The following is a 19,718-nucleotide window of genomic DNA, read 5'->3' on the forward strand; positions in this document are numbered from 1 at the left end:
CCTTCCTGCATGTACTGTCAAGCCTCTGCAATTGATCCAGAATGCAGCAGCAAGGGTTGTCTTCAATGAGCAAAAAAAGCTCACGTTACTCCTCTCCTCATCAGGTTACACTGGCTACCAGTAGCCGCTCGCATCAAATTCAAGGTACTGATGCTTGTCTACAAGACGACCACTGGCACTAAACTCACTGGTTAAATCTTATGTGCCCTCCAGACGTTTGCGCTCTGCAAGTGAACGACGCCTTGTGGTGCCATTCCAAAGAAGTTCAAAATCACTCTTAGGGACCTTTTCCTGGACTGCGCCCAGGTGGTGGAATGACCTCCCAATCTCAATTCGTACAGCTGAGTCTTTACTCATTTTCAAGAAACATCTAAAGACTCATCTTTTTTGACAGTATTTAACCAACTAATACTAGCACTTTTCCTTTTCTTGTCTTTTCATAAAAAAAAAAAAAAACCTGGCTATGCGTTTTATACTAGACTAACTGAGACTTGTCATGGCACTTGTATACGGTTGTTGTTCTCTTTTTTGACCTGACAGCTTCTATTGTTTTCATTTGTAAGTCACTTTGGATAAAAGCGTCTGCTAAATGATTAAATGTAATGTAATGTAATTAATGTGTCAAAAGCTGTCAAAAATGTCCAGAAAATTATCTGTTATTATGAGAAACATTTACAATATGGTTAATAAGCAGATGTAGGACTAAAAAACAGACATCAGAGATTACAAAATGTGCAAAAACAACATAAAAAATGTATTAAAAGTAACAAGATTCTAAAACATTTTCAAAACACAACTAATATTAATTTTTCAAAGTATTAAGGTAATCTTCCCCATTTTCCATTACTGGAAAGCTGTATAAAAAAAAAAAAAACATTTCAGGATTTCCAAAATTTAGCAAAAGTATGAACTGGGGGGAATTGGGACCTGGATCCATGCTGATCTTGAGAGAACTCCACCATATGACCAGGCAGGTCTCGCAGCTGCAGGTTGGGAAAGCGATTATTCCGGAAATCCTCTAATAAGCGGCTACGTCCCGAAGGCATGACATCTGAGCGGCTGTAGCGGGCTCGTGGTGGGGGAAAGAGCTGACTGCTAGAGCTGAAAAGACTGGAGGTACTGCCTGAACTCCTATATTTGGCTTCTGCTCCCGGTGCAGCAGAAATATAACGGCCACTGCCATTAGTCAGACCACCTGAAAAGAGCAGGAAAAAGAGAGGCAAACAAGATTTGGAGTTTACAGTTTTCTTCGCTTGTGCAACCCATGTCCCACACTTTGAGAACCAATGCACTAAACAAAACAAGCCATACTAACCTCAGGGAGCTAAAAGCACTTTTACACAGCTTTTGAAATGGACAAGATGCAATTTGACTTCAGTTATGAAGCAAATGGACAGGTTTTGTTTTAAAAACCTGGCAACCCATATCTAAATGCATGTGCCTTTTACTGACACTATGTGCATGAAAATAGTATTTGATTTTTTGCACAGCTCTACATGAAGTAATCAAAAGTTACAGCATTTGGAACCAAGGTAGTTTTGAAAAATATGCTTATTCTTTTCTTCGCTAGGGGGGCCCACTGGCGGTACACTTTGATTTAAAGCAGGGAGCCCAAACTTGCCTCAACACATCTGCCTGGAGGTTTCTAGTATGCCTAGTAAGAGCTTAATTAGCTGGTTCAGGTGTGTCTAATTGGGGTTGGATCTAAACTCTGCAGGACACCAGGGCTGCATCCGAAAACTTAGGCAGGTGACTTGGTGCCTTGCTGTCTAATCAGGCAATGACTTTGCAGGCAGCGTTTTTGCCCGAAGGCACCTCATGAAACGGATTTCGGACAGGCTTCTGAGGCAGCGTAATGATTTAATGATCTACAGCAAAATATAGAGAGCTTTGGTGATAACTAGGTGTATATTTCATTACTGCAATATTAATTTCTCGCTAGAAATGGCATAAAAAGTGGAAAACGTTGTTCAGAAACAAACATTTACACACAAACTGACCACCGACCGCAACTTTCAGATGCCATCTTTATTTTTTGGCTTAACTCTCACAGAATGGAACGCACAGGATTGTGGGATATCAAAGGCAGTGAAGGATACATCTATGCTGCCTTCAAAAACTGGCCAGATGAAGGCATCTCAGGAGACAGGAAGTGAAGCTAACTTTGAATTCGGACGAGCCTTGATGCCTTCCTACCTTGGAATGCGTCCTCCGAAGGCAGCATTTTTCAGTTTTCAGATGCAGCCCAGCTCTCCAGGACCGAGTTTGGGCACCCCTGGTTTAGAGGAACTAGGCAGCACTGTTTAGGAGTTTATCAAAATGGTTGGATGCGTTCAAAAGCTGAATTCCTAAACTGTAAAATTATACATAATTCTAAAAAAAAAGATTATATAAAAGACAAAATGGACCTAAATATTCTAGGTTTTACATCCTGCTTACCAAGTGTTTAATAATAGTTTAATATTATTTACACACCAGAGTATGTGAGCTGAGTGGGAGCAGAGAGGTGTGATTTTGCCTGGAGCTAGGAGTGGATTTTATATGTTTCTAAAGTCGGAGTGTTGAGGTTTTTATTCGCTCCGAGAACGCTCCGCTACCGCTCCATCATGAGCACAAATTATACCAACTCGCGAATTAAACAGTTAGTTGACTGTTCATGACTGTAGAATGAAAAGCCGAATTCCTGACATTTTGGGCGATTCAGAAATCCCGACCAGACACATTTATGTCCAAATAGAGGACATGGCCGGGTAAAAAAAAAGGAAATATGATCACTCTAACGTCATGGCAATGTACACAAAGTACCTCACGAGCAAAACAATGCGTAAATGTGCTTAATATAAATCAAGCAAGCATCTATGCATAGGCAACGAATTGTTGGCAAAATAACACTTTAGCTAACCAGAGCTAACGTGACCTGCATCAATTAGGGCTGCAACAAATGATTATTTTGATAGTTGATTAATCTAACGATTAATCGCCAATTATTTCACTGATTAATCAATAGAATTTGACTGATTATTCAGCTCTTGCAATTAGTTAAAATACTGTTATACATAAATTAAAGAGTCAAATCACTTCAGCTTTGGGAAATAATATGTAATTACAATTATTATACAATTAATTTATACAAATAAATATATTTGACACAAAATGAGATGAGAGAGAAACCTTCTTATTTAAGATTTACAACCCGAATTCCGGAAAAGTTGGGACATTTTTTAAATTTTAATAAAATGAAAACTAAAGGAATTTCAAATCACATGAGCCAATATTTTATTCACAATAGAACATAGATAACGTAGCAAATGTTTAAACTGAGAAATTTTACACTTTTATCCACTTAATTAGCTCACTTAAAATTTAATGCCTGCTACAGGTCTCAAAAAAGTTGGCACGGGGGCAACAAATGGCTAAAAAAGCAAGCAGTTTTGAAAAGATTCAGCTGGGAGAACATCTAGTGATTAATTAAGTTAATTGATATCAGGTCTGTAAAGTGAAGTGACATTCAGCCAAGTATGGTGACCCATACTCAGAATTTGTGCTCTGCATTTAACCCATCCGAAATGCACACACACAGAGCAGTGAACACACACACACACACACACTGTGAGCACACACCCGGAGCAGTGGGCAGCCATTTATGCTGCGGCGCCCGGGGAGCAGTTGGGGGTTCGATGCCTTGCTCAAGGGCACCTAAGTCGTGGTATTTAGGGTGGAGAGAGAACTGTACATGCACTCCCCCCACCCACAATTCCTGCCAGCCCGGGACTCGAACTCACAACCTTTCGATTGGGAGTCCGACTCTCTAACCATTAGGCCACGACTTCCCTAACATGATTAGCTATAAAAGCTTTGTCTTAGAGAAGCAGAGTCTCTCAGAAGTAAAGATGGGCAGAGGCTCTCCAATCTGTGAAAGACTGCGTAAAAAAATTGTGGAAAACTTTAAAAACAATGTTCCTCAACGTCAAATTGCAAAGGCTTTGCAAATCTCATCATCTACAGTGCATAACATCATCAAAAGATTCAGAGAAACTGGAGAAATCTCTGTGCGTAAGGGACAAGGCTGGAGACCTTTATTGGATGCCCGTGGTCTTCGGGCTCTCAGACGACACTGCATCACTCATCAGCATGATTGTGTCAATGACATTACTAAATGGGCCCATGAATACTTTCAGAAACCACTGTCGGTAAACACAATCCGCCGTGCCATCAGCAGATGCCAACTAAAGCTCTATCATGCAAAAAGGAAGCCATATGTGAACATGGTCCAGAAGCGCCGTCGTGTCCTGTGGGCCAAGGCTCATTTAAAATGGACTATTTCAAAGTGGAATAGTGTTTTATGGTCAGACGATTCCAAATTTGACATTCTTGTTGGAAATCACGGACGCCGTGTCCTCCGGGCTAAAGAGGAGGGAGACCTTCCAGCATGTTATCAGCGTTCAGTTCAAAAGCCAGCATCTCTGATGGTATGGGGGTGCATAAGTGCATACGGTATGGGCAGCTTGCATGTTTTGGAAGGCTCTGTGAATGCTGAAAGGTATATAAAGGTTTTAGAGCAACATATGCTTCCCTCCAAACAACGTCTATTTCAGAGAAGGCCTTGTTTATTTCAGCAGGACAATGCAAAACCACATACTGCAGCTATAACAGCATGGCTTCGTCGTAGAAGAGTCCGGGTGCTAACCTGGCCTGCCTGCAGTCCAGATCTTTCACCTATAGAGAACATTTGGCGCATCATTAAACGAAAAATACGTCAAAGACGACCACGAACTCTTCAGCAGCTGGAAATCTATATAAGGCAAGAATGGGACCAAATTCCAACAGCAAAACTCCAGCAACTCATAGCCTCAATGCCCAGACATCTTCAAAATGTTTTGAAAAGAAAAGGAGATGCTACACCATGGTAAACATGCCCCGTCCCAACTATTTTGAGACCTGTAGCAGAAATCAAAATTGAAATGAGCTCATTTTGTGCATAAAATTGTAAACTTTCTCAGTTTAAACATTTGCTATGTTATCTATGTTCTATTGTGAATAAAATATTGGCTCATGTGATTTGAAAGTCTTTTAGTTTTCATTTTATTAAAATTTAAAAAACGTCCCAACTTTTCCGGAATTCGGGTTGTAATTACTATATGAAAATTAACTTAATGACAGCTCATTCTGCCTAACATCTCCTTTCGTAAGTATATAATATGGATAAGAAACAAAATAAAAGGTAAGTGATTAGATGTCTTATTTTTGGATAAACAATTTTATTCACAAAATACACTACCAGTCAAACATTTTTGAACAGTAACATTGTTTTTAAAGAAGTGTCTTCCGCTCATCAAGCCTGTATGTATTTGATCCAAAGTACAGCAAAAACAGTAAAATGTTGTCGTGTACATTCAAACACATTAATTGGGCATACATAGCAACCGTGAGTTCAACGATTTGCGCGAGGAGATTACATACAAAGTCAATGCAAAGACGCAATCAGACTATGGATCAGACGCGTCCTCACGCAGGTCTAGAGACGCGATGCCCCACGTTTGGCGTGTATGGCCCATAATACTAATCTTGTTGATCATTATAATAGCATACATTTTCTGTAAAGATACGAATCAAAACAACTCACCTGTCGAGTAAAACACAAGTGAGATTGGCATCTCTTTCTAGTTGAAGTTTGTCGCGAAGCTCTCTCCATCTAGAAAATACAATACCGATATTGATCCTCACTCTTTCTCTCCTCTTGTCCCGAACTGTTCTTGGGTCATTTGGTTGGCCCATACGCTTACGTTTACGGGAGCTGTCCTTGTAGACAGAACCAGCGGCAGACGGTAATAAGCAACACAATCCACCATAAAACATGCAAGAAGTAAATAACGAACTGCTTGAAGCAAGCTAGTGGTTTGCTGGACGCTAGACCTGTGGAATTTTTCTCATGATTTACATGTAGTTGAAAACATTAGAGATATTGTTAATAATCAGCTGGACAAAATATATAACACTAGCCTAGTGGTTTTTGGATATTTCACTGCAAATATCTTACAAATTGTACCTTTAAATCATAAAAATATTGCACAATATTACTGTTTTTGCTGTAGTTTGGATCAAATAAATGCAGGCTTGGTGAGCAGAAGAGACTTCTTAAAAAAATAAAAAATAAATCTTAACGTTACCATTCAAAAACTTTTGACAGGTAGAGTAATCTCTCTTAAAATACCTTTCTAGGTTATGATGATCAAAACAGTCTTGAGCTAGATAAAGCTTTGATCTCTGCAAACCAAACTATCACTTTAATCAAATATTTAATAATAATGTTTAATACCGTAAAGCTGCTTGATTTAAGTTATTGCATAAAATACTATAGACATGACCCGAGTGCTTTACTGAGCTTGTGCAAACATCCACATCGGTGTAATAAGATGCATTTTCAACTGCTGCTTTCACACTGCTGTGATTTTGTTGTTGTTATTTTGTTATTGAGAGGAAAGCGCGCGTCATTTTCATTCAGATCGGCTCGGGTGCGTTTCTCTGAAGCAGCGCTGACAGAGCGCTGTATCTCTTCTTCTCTTGAATTGCATCAATCAATGGTTGTTAATTTTCAAAAACTTTCCAGGGCCTTGAAAAAAATGTTTCAGATTCACAAACTTTTAAGGATTTCAAGGACCTGTGGGGACACTGCAGCATATTCTTTCTGTTTGTGAAGGAACTACCCTCAGCTTCTCCAGAGAAAGACGTTGCACAGACAAGTAAGCTAAGTGAGTTAAGCAGTCATTTAAAAATCCTACTTTTCCATGATCTGATCATGTTTTATGAAGTTGCAAGTAAAACGGTAACAAATATGTGATGCGATCTAGAAAACCCCAACACATGGTGAAATGTTACCTTTTTTAGGATTTGATACCATATGAAAGCTGTGTTCAAGCCCTTTCCAAAATGGTTTTCATTTTTTCCATAACTTGAATGTAACAAAAGATATAGCTATCTGAAGATGGCTGATTGCTATGATTTTCTGGAATGAAATTTAGAAAAAGTTTTAAAGTGAGATGGGATTCACTTTCACTTCTACTTAATCACTGTCTGTCAGGAGCGCTATACTGGATCATTACACAAACAGACTAACGTTACCCTGAAGAGGACAGATTTCTGTTTATCATGATGGGCATAGTCTCTGAACTTTTGATCATCCCTTGTATTTTTGGATAGCACGAATAGTGTACCTAGAGAGACTTTAGAGAGACTTTTTAACAATAAAAATCTGAGATTCTAAGATATTAAATTATACCTATTTTGTGTTATTCCATTCAGGGGTTGCTTAGTAATTTGATTTTGAATTTTTTTGTGCGGTGGTTTTTTAGGTTGGTTTCCTGCTGGCGACATTAATAATAGGATTGATTAAAATCCCCTAACGCAGTGCCACCCTCCTTAACACCAGATAAATTATGTTCCCACGGCTATGGGTAGGTCTCTGACTAAATACTGATATCTAGTGGAATAGCAACAGCAAGTCATAGGTCAGTATTATTAAATTGCAGACAAAGATTTTGGATAACTAGGTTGGCTTGTATGTTTGGTGCAGAATGGGTGTGGTCCTCATTTTCTTTCATAGGACACACAATTGCTAGTGGGGCTCCTGGTAAGATGCCAGCTCAAACATGGTGGCGTCACCACCTGATTGAAGTTTAGAGCGCAATAAGCAATCCAGTCATTACATAAATCAGTGAAACAAACTCCGACTTAGATAAATCAGTTGAACCAAGAAATCATACCCAGATGGAGGCTGGATGAGGACCCATGGGAGGAGGGCAGAGAGGGTGGAGGCGTCAGAGGGGAGTGACCAGGCGTCAGTCCAATGGGGCTGGGAGAGGAAGAGTATCCTAGGCTGTTGTAAAAAGATTGACCAATGGGCGTCAAGCTGCTACCACCACCACGCTTATACAGGTCAGAGCTGGCCAAAAGTGAGTCCCGACGGGTTGTGCTGCTGCTAGTGGAACTTGATACTGCAAGAGTACAAGAGTACAACAACAACAGAAAAAAAAAAAAAAACACAGAAAGATGAGCACAACTGACAAACTGATCTGCTATGACAATCTAATCCATCTCAAACGCTATTCGGTCGATTACTTTATATAAATCAAGGGTATACATTTTTGACTCAGATCAGATACTCAATTTCTGCACGTCCCAAATCAGCTTGTCTGCACCCTCAAGAGGGCCAATAAAAAAAATATCAGATCAATTTCACAGCTCATTATCGGGGCAGTTCTACAGCTTGATCATCATACAGACACAGGTACTACATAGAATTTTACAAAGATACAAAAACAGCATTAACGTATTTTCAATTCTGGGAGTAGCCTTTATTTCTTAGTTAATTAATTAATCATATTATGTAACAAACATTTAAACATGTAAATATTTTCTTAAATATAAAAATTGGCAATGGTGTGATTGATGATAAACTCCATATATGTGACCCTGGACCACAAAACCAGTCATAAGGGTACATTTTTCGAAATTGAGATGTACTCATTTAAAAGCTGAATAAATAAGCTTTCCATTGATGTATGGTTTCTTAGGATAGGACAATATTTGGCCAATATACATATATTTGAAAATCTGGAATCCAAGGGTGCAAAAACATAAAAATATTGAAAAAAATTGCCTTTAAAGTTTTCCAAATGAAGTTCTTATCAATGCATATTACTACCGTATTTTCCGGACTATAAAGTCACACTTTTTTTCATAGTTTGGCTGGTCCTGCGACTCATAGTCAGGTGCGACTTATCAAAATTAATTTGACATGAACCAAAAGAAAACATTACCATCTACAGCCGTGAGAGGGAGCTCTATGCTGCTCAGAGCTCCTGTAGTCTACACTGAGCAGCATTGAGCGCCCTCTCGCGACTGTAGACGGTAATGTTTTCTCTTGGTTCTTGGTTTTAAATAAATGCTACTTAAAGTCCAGTGCGACATATATACGTTTTTGTTCTCATAAGTCAAATGTGACTTATACTTAGGTGCGACTTATAGTCTGAGAAATACGGTAATCAAAAATGTAGTTTTAATACAGCTACAGTATGAAGTATTCAAAATATCTTCACGGAACATTATCTTTACTTAATATCCTAATGATTTTTGGCATAAAAGAAAAATATATAATAATTAATACTGTTCTGCCTTTGGCTGCACAGACGAGCACAGAACACTATTTAGAGTCCCAGCCTCAGAGGAGACAACAGAGCAATGGATTTATTGATTTACTGTATAATCAGAATCAGAATTAGCTTTATTGCAAAGTATGTTTACACATACGAGGAATTTGTTTTCATGATAGAAGCTCCGCAGTACAACAGAATGACAGCGACAGAACATAAAACACATAATAAAAGAATAAAAAATACAAAAAATACAAATAAATAGATAAGGAATGACAATATACAAATTGACAATTGTAGGCAGGTATATTACAAAATGTAGTTATGTATGTACAGGTATATTATGTGCAAAATTTAAGTGTATACTAAGTATGCGTGTTAGATAAATAAGTGTATGTGTATATAAAGTGTAGTGTGTTCCACAGTTATTATCAATTGTTCATTAGATGGATTGCCTGAGGGAAGAAACTGTTCCTGTCTCTGGTTGTTCTGGTGCTCAGTGCTCAGTGCTCTGTAGCGTCGACCAGATGGCAACAGTTCAAAAAGGGAGTGTGCTGGATGTGAGGGGTCCTGAGTGATTTTGTCAGCTCTTTTGCTCACTCTGGATAAGTACAGTTCTTGAATAGAAGGGAGGGTTGTACCAATGATTAGATCAGCAGTCCGGACTACCCTCTGTAGTCTTCTGAGGTTTGATTTAGAAGCTGAGCTGAACCAGACAGTTACTGAAGTGCAGAGGATGGATTCAATGATGGTGGAGTAGAACTGTTTCAGCAGCTCCTGTGGCAGGTTAAACTTCCTCAGCTGGCGAAGAAAGTACAACCTCTGCTGGGCCTTTTTCACAATGGAGTCAATGTGAATGTCCCACTTCAGGTCCTGAGAGATGGTGGTGCCCAGGAACCTGAATGACTCCACTGCAGTCAGAGTGCTGTTCATGATGGTGAGTGGGGGGAGTGCAGGGGGGTTTCTCCTGAAGTCCACTATCATCTCCACTGTTTTGAGGGTGTTAAGCTCCAGGTTGTTGAGAGTGCACCAGACAGCCAGCTCTTTAACCCCCTGTCTGTAAGCAGACTCGTCACCATCCTGAATGAGGCCGATGAGTGTGGTGTCATCTGCAAACTTCAGGAGCTTGACAGAGGGGGCCTTAGACGTGCAATTATTAGTGTACAGGGAGAAGACCAGTGGGGAGAGAACACAGCCCTGGGGAGCTCCGGTGCTGATTGTATGGGTACTGGATGTGTATTTTTCCAGCCTCACTAGCTGCTGCCTGTCTGTCAGGAAGCTGTTGATCCACTGACAGACGGAGGTGGGCACGGAGAGCTGAGTTAGTTTGGGCAGGAGGCGGTTTGGGATGATCAGAGGATAGGCCGAGCTGAAGTCCACAAACAGGATCCTCACATAAGTCCCCAGTCTGTCTAGGTGTTGCAGAACATAATGCAGTCCAATGTTTACTGCATCGTCCACAGACCTGTTTGCTCTGTAGGCAAACTGAAGAGGATCCAGCAAGGGTCCAGTAATGTCCTTCAGGTGGGCCAGCACCAGTTTTTCAAATGACTTCATGACTACGGATGTTAAATTTTGGGTTTCTTTGGGATGGGGATGATGGTGGAGCATATGAAGCATGAAGGGACTTCGCACAGCTCGAGCGATCTGTTGAAGATTTGTGTGAAGATGGGGGCCAGCTGGTCAGCACAGGATTTCAGACAGGCTGGTGTAACACAATCTGGGCCTGGTGCTTTTTTCCTTTTCTGCTTCCGGAAGACCTGGCGCACCGCATCTTCGCTGATCTGTATTGCAGGTGTGGGGGGGAGGGGGGATGCAGGAGGTGTGAATGGTGAGAGTGCTTGATTGGAGAGGTGTTCAGGATGGGTTGCAGGAGTTGTTAATGGTGTGAACGGTTGTTTGGAGAGGTGTTTAGGGTTGGTTGCAGGAGTTGTTATTGGTGTGAACGGTTGTGTGGAGAGGTGCTCAGGGCAGATGATGGGTGTTCTTTCAAACCTGCAGTAAAACTCGTTCAGATCGTCTGCCAGTTGTTGATTCTCCACGGTGCTGGGGGGTGGTGTCTTGTAGTTGGTAATCTCTTTCAGACTTTACCACACTGATGCGGAGTCGTTGGAAGTGAACTGAGTCCTTATTTTTCCAGAATAATTCCTCTTTGCCACTCTGATCTCCTTTTCCAGTGTGTATTTAGCCTGTTTATACAAGACATTGAAGAAACAGTCGAGCTACAGAGAAGGACAGCAGATTTGAGGCGTGGCCAAAGCCAGTGAAAGTACTTAATTAGCTGTTTGGAAAGCACTTGTCAGAAGAAACAGTCGAGCTACAGAGAAGGACAGCAGCTTGTGAGTGTTTTGCCTTGTTTTCTCATCAGACTAGTGTGTGATCGTCATTGCTAGGAAAGTTTTTGATTTAAATTGTGTGTATCTTACCCTGGTTAATACGTGCTGAAAGTGGTGCTTGGTTTTGCGTTTGCCTATCGCGGGACTGCCTGGTTTCGATCTGCTAAATAGTGAGGCGTGGCCAGCTGACTTCAATCACAGGTAATCAGGCTAATACAAAAGCGCTAAGTTTCACCGCGGCAGCGGTCACGGCAGCCCTCGTGTGATCCCTCCTCGTGTGAAGACCGACGAGTGTAAAGACAATCGACTCTACCTGCGCCACTCCACCGAGCAAGGACACCGACAGGGCACCTGAGTATTGCTTTTCTCCTCTTTCTTTACTTTTTGTGTACCTTGTTCTCAAATATCTTACACTTGTAGTCACTATGTGCTTTCAGATATCTACTATCACTACTAACACTCGGAGAGCGCGCTATGTACGTCGCAGGAAGGCCTGTCTGACAAACCTACGGCCTGTCCCTCTGACCTCTACTACTACGCTCTCTATTCCAGTTGGTCTCTGGAACTGCCAGTCTGCAGTTAACAAAGCAGACTTCATTTCTTCTATTGCTGCTCATTCTGGTCTCAACCTCATGGCACTGACAGAGACTTGGATCAAACCTGAAGATACTGCCACCCCTGCAGTCCTCTCCACTAATTTCACTTGTTCCCACACTCCTCGTACCACTGGGAGGGGTGGAGGGACGGGTCTCCTTATATCAAAAGAATGGAAATTTGATCTTAAGCCATCACCTACAGGTACTGGTTCATTTGAATCACATGCCATTACTGTGACCCACCCTGTTAAAATCCACTTTGTGGTCATTTATCGTCCCCCAGGTCAATTGGGAAACTTCTTGGAGGAGTTGGATGTGCTGCTATCAAACTTTCCTGAAGATGGTACTCCTCTGGTACTGCTTGGTGACTTCAACATCCACCTAGATAAACCCCAGGCTGCTGACTTCAAAACTCTGCTCACCTCATTTGATCTCAAGCTAGTGTCTACTACAGCGACTCACAAATCAGGCAACCAACTAGACCTCATCTACACGCGCTGTTGCTCTGTGGACAACTTTCAGTTGCTCCACTGCACACCTCAGACCACTTCCTCATTACTGCTTACCTAGCACTTACTCCTGAAGTGCCTCACACTCCAACGCAGGTCACCTTTCGACGGAACCTACGCTCCCTCTCTCCATCTCGCCTATCTTCTGTGGTTTCATCCTCGCTTCCTGCACTCTCTCAGTTCTCTGCTCTGGACACGAACAGCGCAACGGACACTCTTTGCTCCACTTTAACATCTTGCTTGGACAACTTTTGCCCACTGTTGTCTAGACCAGCACGCACCGCCCCATCTGCCCCCTGGCTGTCTGAGGTTCTCCGTGAACATCACTCTAAACTCAGGGCTGCAGAGAGGAAATGGCAGAAATCAAGAAACTCTACAGACCTCAGTGTGCATCAGTCTCTCCCCTCTTCCTTCTCTGCAAATGTCTTCACGGCTAAAACATCCTACTACCACAACAAAATTAACAGCTGTTGTGACGCTTGGACACTCTTCAAGACTTTCTCTTCTGTTCTTAATCCGCCGCCGCCACCTCCTCCTCCATCGACTCTTACAGCGGACGACTTCGCAGTTTTCTTCACAAATAAGACAAGATCCATCAGTGACCAATTCTCCACACCGCAGACTGAGGACAACTTCACAATGACCGACGCACACTCTTTCTCCTCCTTCTCCCCACTCTCAGAGATGGATGTCTCCAAACTTCTCCTGTCCAATCATCCTACTACTTGTCCACTTGATCCGATCCCCACTCCCCTCCTTCAAGCGATCTCTTCTTCAGTCATACCTTCGCTTACTCACGTTATCAACTCCTCTCTTCACTCTGGAACATTTCCCTTAGCATTCAAGCAGGCTCGGGTAAGCCCACTGCTCAAGAAACCATCTCTAAATCCAGCGCTTCTTGAAAACTACAGACCGGTATCCCTTCTTCCATTCATTGCAAAGACAATTGCGCGAGCTGTGTTCAAACAGTTTTCTATGTTCCTTGTACAGAACAACCTCCTGGACAGCAACCAATCTGGCTTTAAAAGAAGCCAATCAACTGAGACTGCTCTGCTCTCGGTTACTGAAGCCCTGCAACTAGCAAGAGCAGCTTCAAAATCCTCGGTACTCATCTTACTGGACCTTTCTGCTGCTTTTGACACTGTTAATCACCAGATTCTCCTGTCCACCATCAGAAAGATGGGCATCTCTGGAACAGCACTCCTGTGGGTTAAGTCCTACCTCTCTGACAGATCCTTCAGTGTGTCTTGGAGGGGTGATGTTTCAAAGTCACACCACCTTGCTACTGGGGTTCCTCAAGGCTCAGTACTTGGACCACTTCTCTTCTCCATCTACATGACATCATTAGGATCTGTCATTCAGAAGCATGGCTTTTCTTATCACTGCTACGCTGATGACACCCAACTCTACTTCTCATTCCAACCAGATGACCCGACGGTAGCTGCTTGCATTTCAGCCTGTCTGAGTGACATCTCTAGCTGGATGAATGACCATCCCCTTCAGCTTAACCTTACGAAGACAGAACTCCTGGTGATTCCAGCTAACTCCTCTTCTTTGGCCTGACGGAGCTGTCTGAGTTTTGCAGTGAACCACGGTTTGTCATTGTTGTAATTTAGTTGAGTCTTGGTAAGAATACACATATACTCACAAAAACTGATATAAGATGTTACAGTCTCTGTGAGTTCATCCAGATCGGTGGCAGCAGCTTCAAAAACACTCCAATCAGTGAGGTCAAAACAAGATTGTAAATCCTGCTCTGCTTCATTAGTCTATCTTTTTACAGTCCATAATACAGGTTTAGCTGATTTTAGTTTCTGCCTGTAGGACGGTATAAGATGAACCAGAAGGTGATCAGAACGTCCCAAAGCTGCTCGTTGAACAGAGTGAAATGCATCCTTTATTGTGGTGTAACAGTGATCCAATATATTACGGTCTCTTGTGGGACAAGTAACATGCTGTCTGTATTTTGGCAGTTCACGGGAGAGATTGGCTTTATTAAAGTCCCCGAGAATGATTAAAAGAGTCCGGGTATTGTTGTTCTGTCTCTGTGATCTGATCAGCGAGTTTCTGTAAAGCCAGGCTTACTTGCGCTTGTGGCGGAATGTAAACACTCACCAGAATGAACGAGTGAAACTCCCACGGCGAATAGAACGGCTTGCAGTTGACAAACAGCATTTCTAGATCAGGACAGTACATCTTTAACACCGTTACACCTGTACACCACCGTTCATTGATGTAAAAGCATGTCCCGCCGCCGCGCGATTTCCACGTTGATTCTGCGTCGCGATCTGCTCTAAACAGCTGAAATTCCAGCAGATGGAGAGCGCTGTCCGCTCGTCATTCAGCCAGGTTTCCGTGAAACACAGAGCAGCAGAGTGTGAGAAATCCTCATTTGTCCGAGAGAGCAGAAGGAGTTCGTCCGTTTTGATGGGTAGAGAGCGTAGATTTGCCAGATGGATGCTAGGCAACGGCGTTCGAAATCCGCGCTTCCTGAGTCTGACGAGCGCTCACGCTCGCTTTCCCCGTTTGCGCGTCCTGAAGCGTTTGATCAGCGCCGCTGCTCCTCCGATAACAACGTTCAGTAAAACGTCTGAATAACTGAAATCCAGAAAAATATCTTGTGGTGCGTTCTGCCGAATGTTCAGCAGTTCATCCCTGGTGAAACTGATTGCAGGAATATAACTAAAGACAGGGCAAACTAACAAAAACACAAAAACAACTGCAGAGCACGTGACGGAGGCAGCCATCCTGTATCGGTGCCAGGATAACATTATTGCTGCTGCCTCACAGATCTAAAATAAACATGCAATTTCCCAGCAGTTCACCTTCCAAGACATAACCGACTGTTTTTGTAGCTTGTGTTTTTGACAAACTTCTGTGTGAAAGAGAACTTAGTTTAGTACTTAGTTAGGCACATCAACCATAATTCCTTCAAAAACAGCTAGAAGCCTTGGAGTTATGATTGATGATCAGCTGACTTTCTCAGACCACATTGCTAAAACGGTCAGATCCTGCAGATTTGCTTTATTCAACATCAAGAAGATCAAACCCTTTCTTTTGGAACATGCTGCACAACTCCTTGTTCAAGCTCTTGTTCTGTCCAGGCTGGACTATTGCAATGCCCTCTTGGCAGGTCTTCCAGCCAATTCTATCAAACCTTTACAATTAATTCAGAACGCGGCAGCAAGATAAATTTTTAATGAGCCAAAAAGAATACGTCAAACAGCTTCCAATAGCTGCTCGCAAAAAATTCAAGGCATTGATGTTTGCCTACAAAACTACCACTGACTCTGCACCCATTTACCTAAATTTGTTACTTCAGACTTATGTGCCCTCTAGAAGCTTGCGTTCTGCAAGTGAACGTCGTTTGATTGTGCCATCCCAAAGAAGCACAAAGTCACTTTTACGGACTTTTAAATGAAATGTTCCCTCCTGGTGGAATGACCCTCTAACTTTAACACTAACTATTCTAATTCTATTCTTAAAAAAAAAAAATCAAACTACCTTTCTAATCTTTTTGTATTCTATTTTATTTTCATTTATTATGCAATTGTATGTGTGTGTGTGTGTGTGTGTGTGTGTGTGTAAAGATCTCTAACACTAGCTTGCTCTATTCTTTTTTTATTCTATCTGTTTTCTTTTTATTATATTATTTAAAATCCCATGCTACGTGTACTGTGTTAACCTAACTGAGACTTGTTATAGCACTTATATATCATTGCTCTTTTTGTTGTTTTTGATTGCTTCCACTGTCCTCATCTGTAAGTCGCTTTGGATAAAAGCGTCTGCTAAATGAATAAATGTAAATGTAATGTACTCTGTTCATGTGTTTCATGTTTTTATTCGATTAATCTTTTTTTTTATGACATTGATTAAATATCGTTTTCGATATTTATTTTAGAAAACATTTAAAAGAACTAATTCATGTGAATCTTTTTATTAGCCTTCTCCACTAGTTGTCACCCTCTTATTTACCTTGTGCAATGTTACAACAGAAAACCTGTCACTCATTCAGTGCTTATGGCAGAGATACTGTTGACAAGAACCAAGAATAATGTATGATTTGCAATGCTCAGGTAAAATTCTATAGTATTACTACAAATCTGAGGACGTATTTGACATCACGTGTAAAGGCGCCATAATTTCTGCAATGTTTTGTTTACACAAGCACGGACAAAACTCGCTGTGTCTGTTGTTTCACTATGATGATATGACTACACAAATTTCATCCCCAGCTGCCCTAAGAGTAACTTCATTAGCATTTTATTGTTTAATTTGCAAAACTACCGTCATATCTCATACACAGTAACTGCAAGTTCCTCACGGCAACCAATCAAAATAAGTTTATTTAACGTGAAGAAACTGTCAAAATATATATTACTATTTAGCATTCTTAAGACTCAATGCAACAACAATGGTACTACTACTACTACTAATAATAATAAATATTATTAAATATTAATAATAAAATATTAACAAATACTCTTAACAAATACTCCACATTTGTTTTCTTTTTAATTTTAACAGTAAACATCTGTTGTGCAGCACTGTGTTTGCCAAAAAATAAAAAGGGTTTTCATTTGACTAGGATAAATTAAATATTTTTATGCCTTCATCCGATTACCAGAAAAATTTAAGAAGAACATTTTATATGGCCCTATTATTGTATAAAAAAGGACCCTATAGCAAAAAAAAAAAAAAAAAAAAAAAAAAAAAAAAAAAAAAAAAAAAAGTTTAAAATTCAGGCATGTGGCTCTTAATTTCTTTTTATAATTTCACCATTTGTAAACTGATGTTTACAGGTAATTTTTTTTTATATATTTCAATAGCATTTATATTAAGACTATATTCACTGAATGTACAAAAAATTCTAAATTCTAAATAAAAAATCTATATATACAGTCGTGGCCAAAAGTTTTGAGAATTACATAAATATTAGTTTTCAAAAAGTTTGCTGCTAAACTGCTTTTAGATCTTTATTTCAGTTGTTTCTGTGATGTACTGAAATATAATTACAAGCACTTCATACGTTTCAAAGGCTTTATCGACAATTACATGACATTTATGCAAAGAGTCAATATTTGCAGTGTTGGCCCTTCTTTTTCAGGACCTCTGCAATTCGAATGGGCATGCTCTCAATCAACATCTGGGCCAAATCCTGACTGATAGCAACCCATTCTTTCATAATCACTTCTTGGAGTTTGTCAGAATTAGTGGGTTTTTGTTTGTCCACCCGCCTCTTGAGGATTGACCACAAGTTCTCAATGGGATTAAGATCTGGGGAGTTTCCAGGCCATGGACCCAAAATTTCAACATTCTGGTCCCCGAGCCACTTAGTTATCACTTTTACCTTATGGCACGGTGCTCCATCGTGCTGGAAAATGCATTGTTCTTCACCAAACTGATGTTGGATTGTTGGAAGAAGTTGCTGTTGGAGGGTGTTTTGGTACCATTCTTTAATTATGGCTGTGTTTTTGGGCAGAATTGTGAGTGAGCCCACTCCCTTGGATGAGAAGCAACCCCACACATGAATGGTGTCAGGATGCTTTACTGTTGGCATGACACAGGACTGATGGTAGCGCTCACCTTTTCTTCTCCGGACAAGCCTTTTTCCAGATGCCCCAAACAATCGGAAAGGGGCTTTATCGGAGAATATGACTTTGCCCCAGTCCTCAGCAGTCCATTCACTATACTTTCTGCAGAATATCAATCTGTCCCTGATGTTTTTTTTGGAGAGAAGTGGCTTCTTTGCTGCCCTTCCTGACACCAGGCCATCTTCCAAAAGTCTTTGCCTCACTGTGCGTGCAGATGCGCTCACACCTGCCTGCTGCCATTCCTGAGCAAGCTCTGCACTGGTGGCACTCCGATCCCGCAGCTGAATCCTCTTTAGGAGACGATCCTGGCGCTTGCTGGACTTTCTTGGACGCCCTGAAGCCTTCTTTACAAGAACTGAATCATTTTCCTTGAAGTTCTTGATGATCCTATAAATTGTTGATTTAGGTGCAATCTTAGTAGCCACAATATCCTTGCCTGTGAAGCCATTTTTATGCAACGCAATGATGGCTGCACGCGTTTCTTTGCAGGTCACCATGGTTAACAATGGAAGAACAATGATTTCAAGCATCACCCTCCTTTTAACATGTCAATGATCTCCAGCCTTGTGCTCGTCAACATTCTCACCTGAGTTAAGACGATTACTGAAACGATCTCAGCAGGTCCTTTAATGACAGCAATGAAATGCAGTGGAAAGGTTTTTTGGGGATTAAGTTAATTTTCATGGCAAAGAAGGACTATGCAATTCATCTGATCACTCTTCATAACATTCTGGAGTATATGCAAATTGCTATTATAAAAACTTAAGCAGCAACTTTTCCAATATTTATGTAATTCTCAAAACTTTTGGCCACGACTGTAGACACTCACATAAAGGATTATTAGGAACACCATACTAATACTGTGTTTGACCCCCTTTTGCTGAAAGGTGCTGAAAGCATTCTTTAGAAATGTTGGCCCATATTGATAGGATAGCATCTTGCAGTTGATGGAGATTTGTGGGATGCACATCCAGGGCACAAAGCTCTTGCTCCACCACATCCCAAAGATGCTCTATTGGGTTGAGATCTGGTGTCTGTGGAGGCCATTTTAGTACAGTGAATTCATTGTCATGTTCAAGAAACCAATTTGAAATGATTCAAGCTTTGTGACATGGTGCATTATCTTGCTGGAAGTACCCATCAGAGGATGGGTACATGGTGGTCATAAAGGGATGGACATGGTCAGAAACAATGCTCAGGTTGGCCGTGGCATTTAACCCTCTGGAGTCTAAGGTTATTTTTGGGGCCTGGAGAAGTTTTGTCATGCTCTGACATTTGTGCTTTTTTCAGTTTCTTATAAATATCTAAATGGGTAAAGTCTAATCTCACTGTAATCAGCACAAACTGGGCTATAATAATATGTGAAATGCATGCATGTACATGATTGTATTTTTGAGAAAAAAAATGTTATGCATGGTTAGTGAAAAACTAAAAATGTTAAATCATTTAAGCCATAAAACACAAAGAACAATGGTTCCCGGGATTTTTGAGAACTGGAGCTTGTAGCCTAGAATTTTTCTTTCTAAATGATGTG

General features: G+C 40.9%; 1 protein-coding gene across 6 annotated transcripts in view; it reads right to left on the minus strand.

The window, feature by feature from the left end:
• Positions 1-19,718, minus strand: part of LOC132092750 (pumilio homolog 2-like) — a 142,832-nt gene that overhangs the window by 40,257 nt on the left and 82,857 nt on the right. For all 6 annotated transcript variants that reach the window (XM_059499129.1, XM_059499130.1, XM_059499132.1 and 3 more), the window contains exons 14-15: positions 7,761-7,991; positions 928-1,195 (exon numbers count right to left, since the gene is read on the minus strand). In XM_059499129.1, coding sequence (XP_059355112.1) covers positions 928-1,195; positions 7,761-7,991 — 499 coding nt within the window. The remainder of the gene's footprint in view (positions 1-927; positions 1,196-7,760; positions 7,992-19,718) is intronic.

This window comes from Carassius carassius, chromosome 18 (assembly GCF_963082965.1).
Source record: "Carassius carassius chromosome 18, fCarCar2.1, whole genome shotgun sequence".
Taxonomy (NCBI): domain Eukaryota; kingdom Metazoa; phylum Chordata; class Actinopteri; order Cypriniformes; family Cyprinidae; genus Carassius; species Carassius carassius.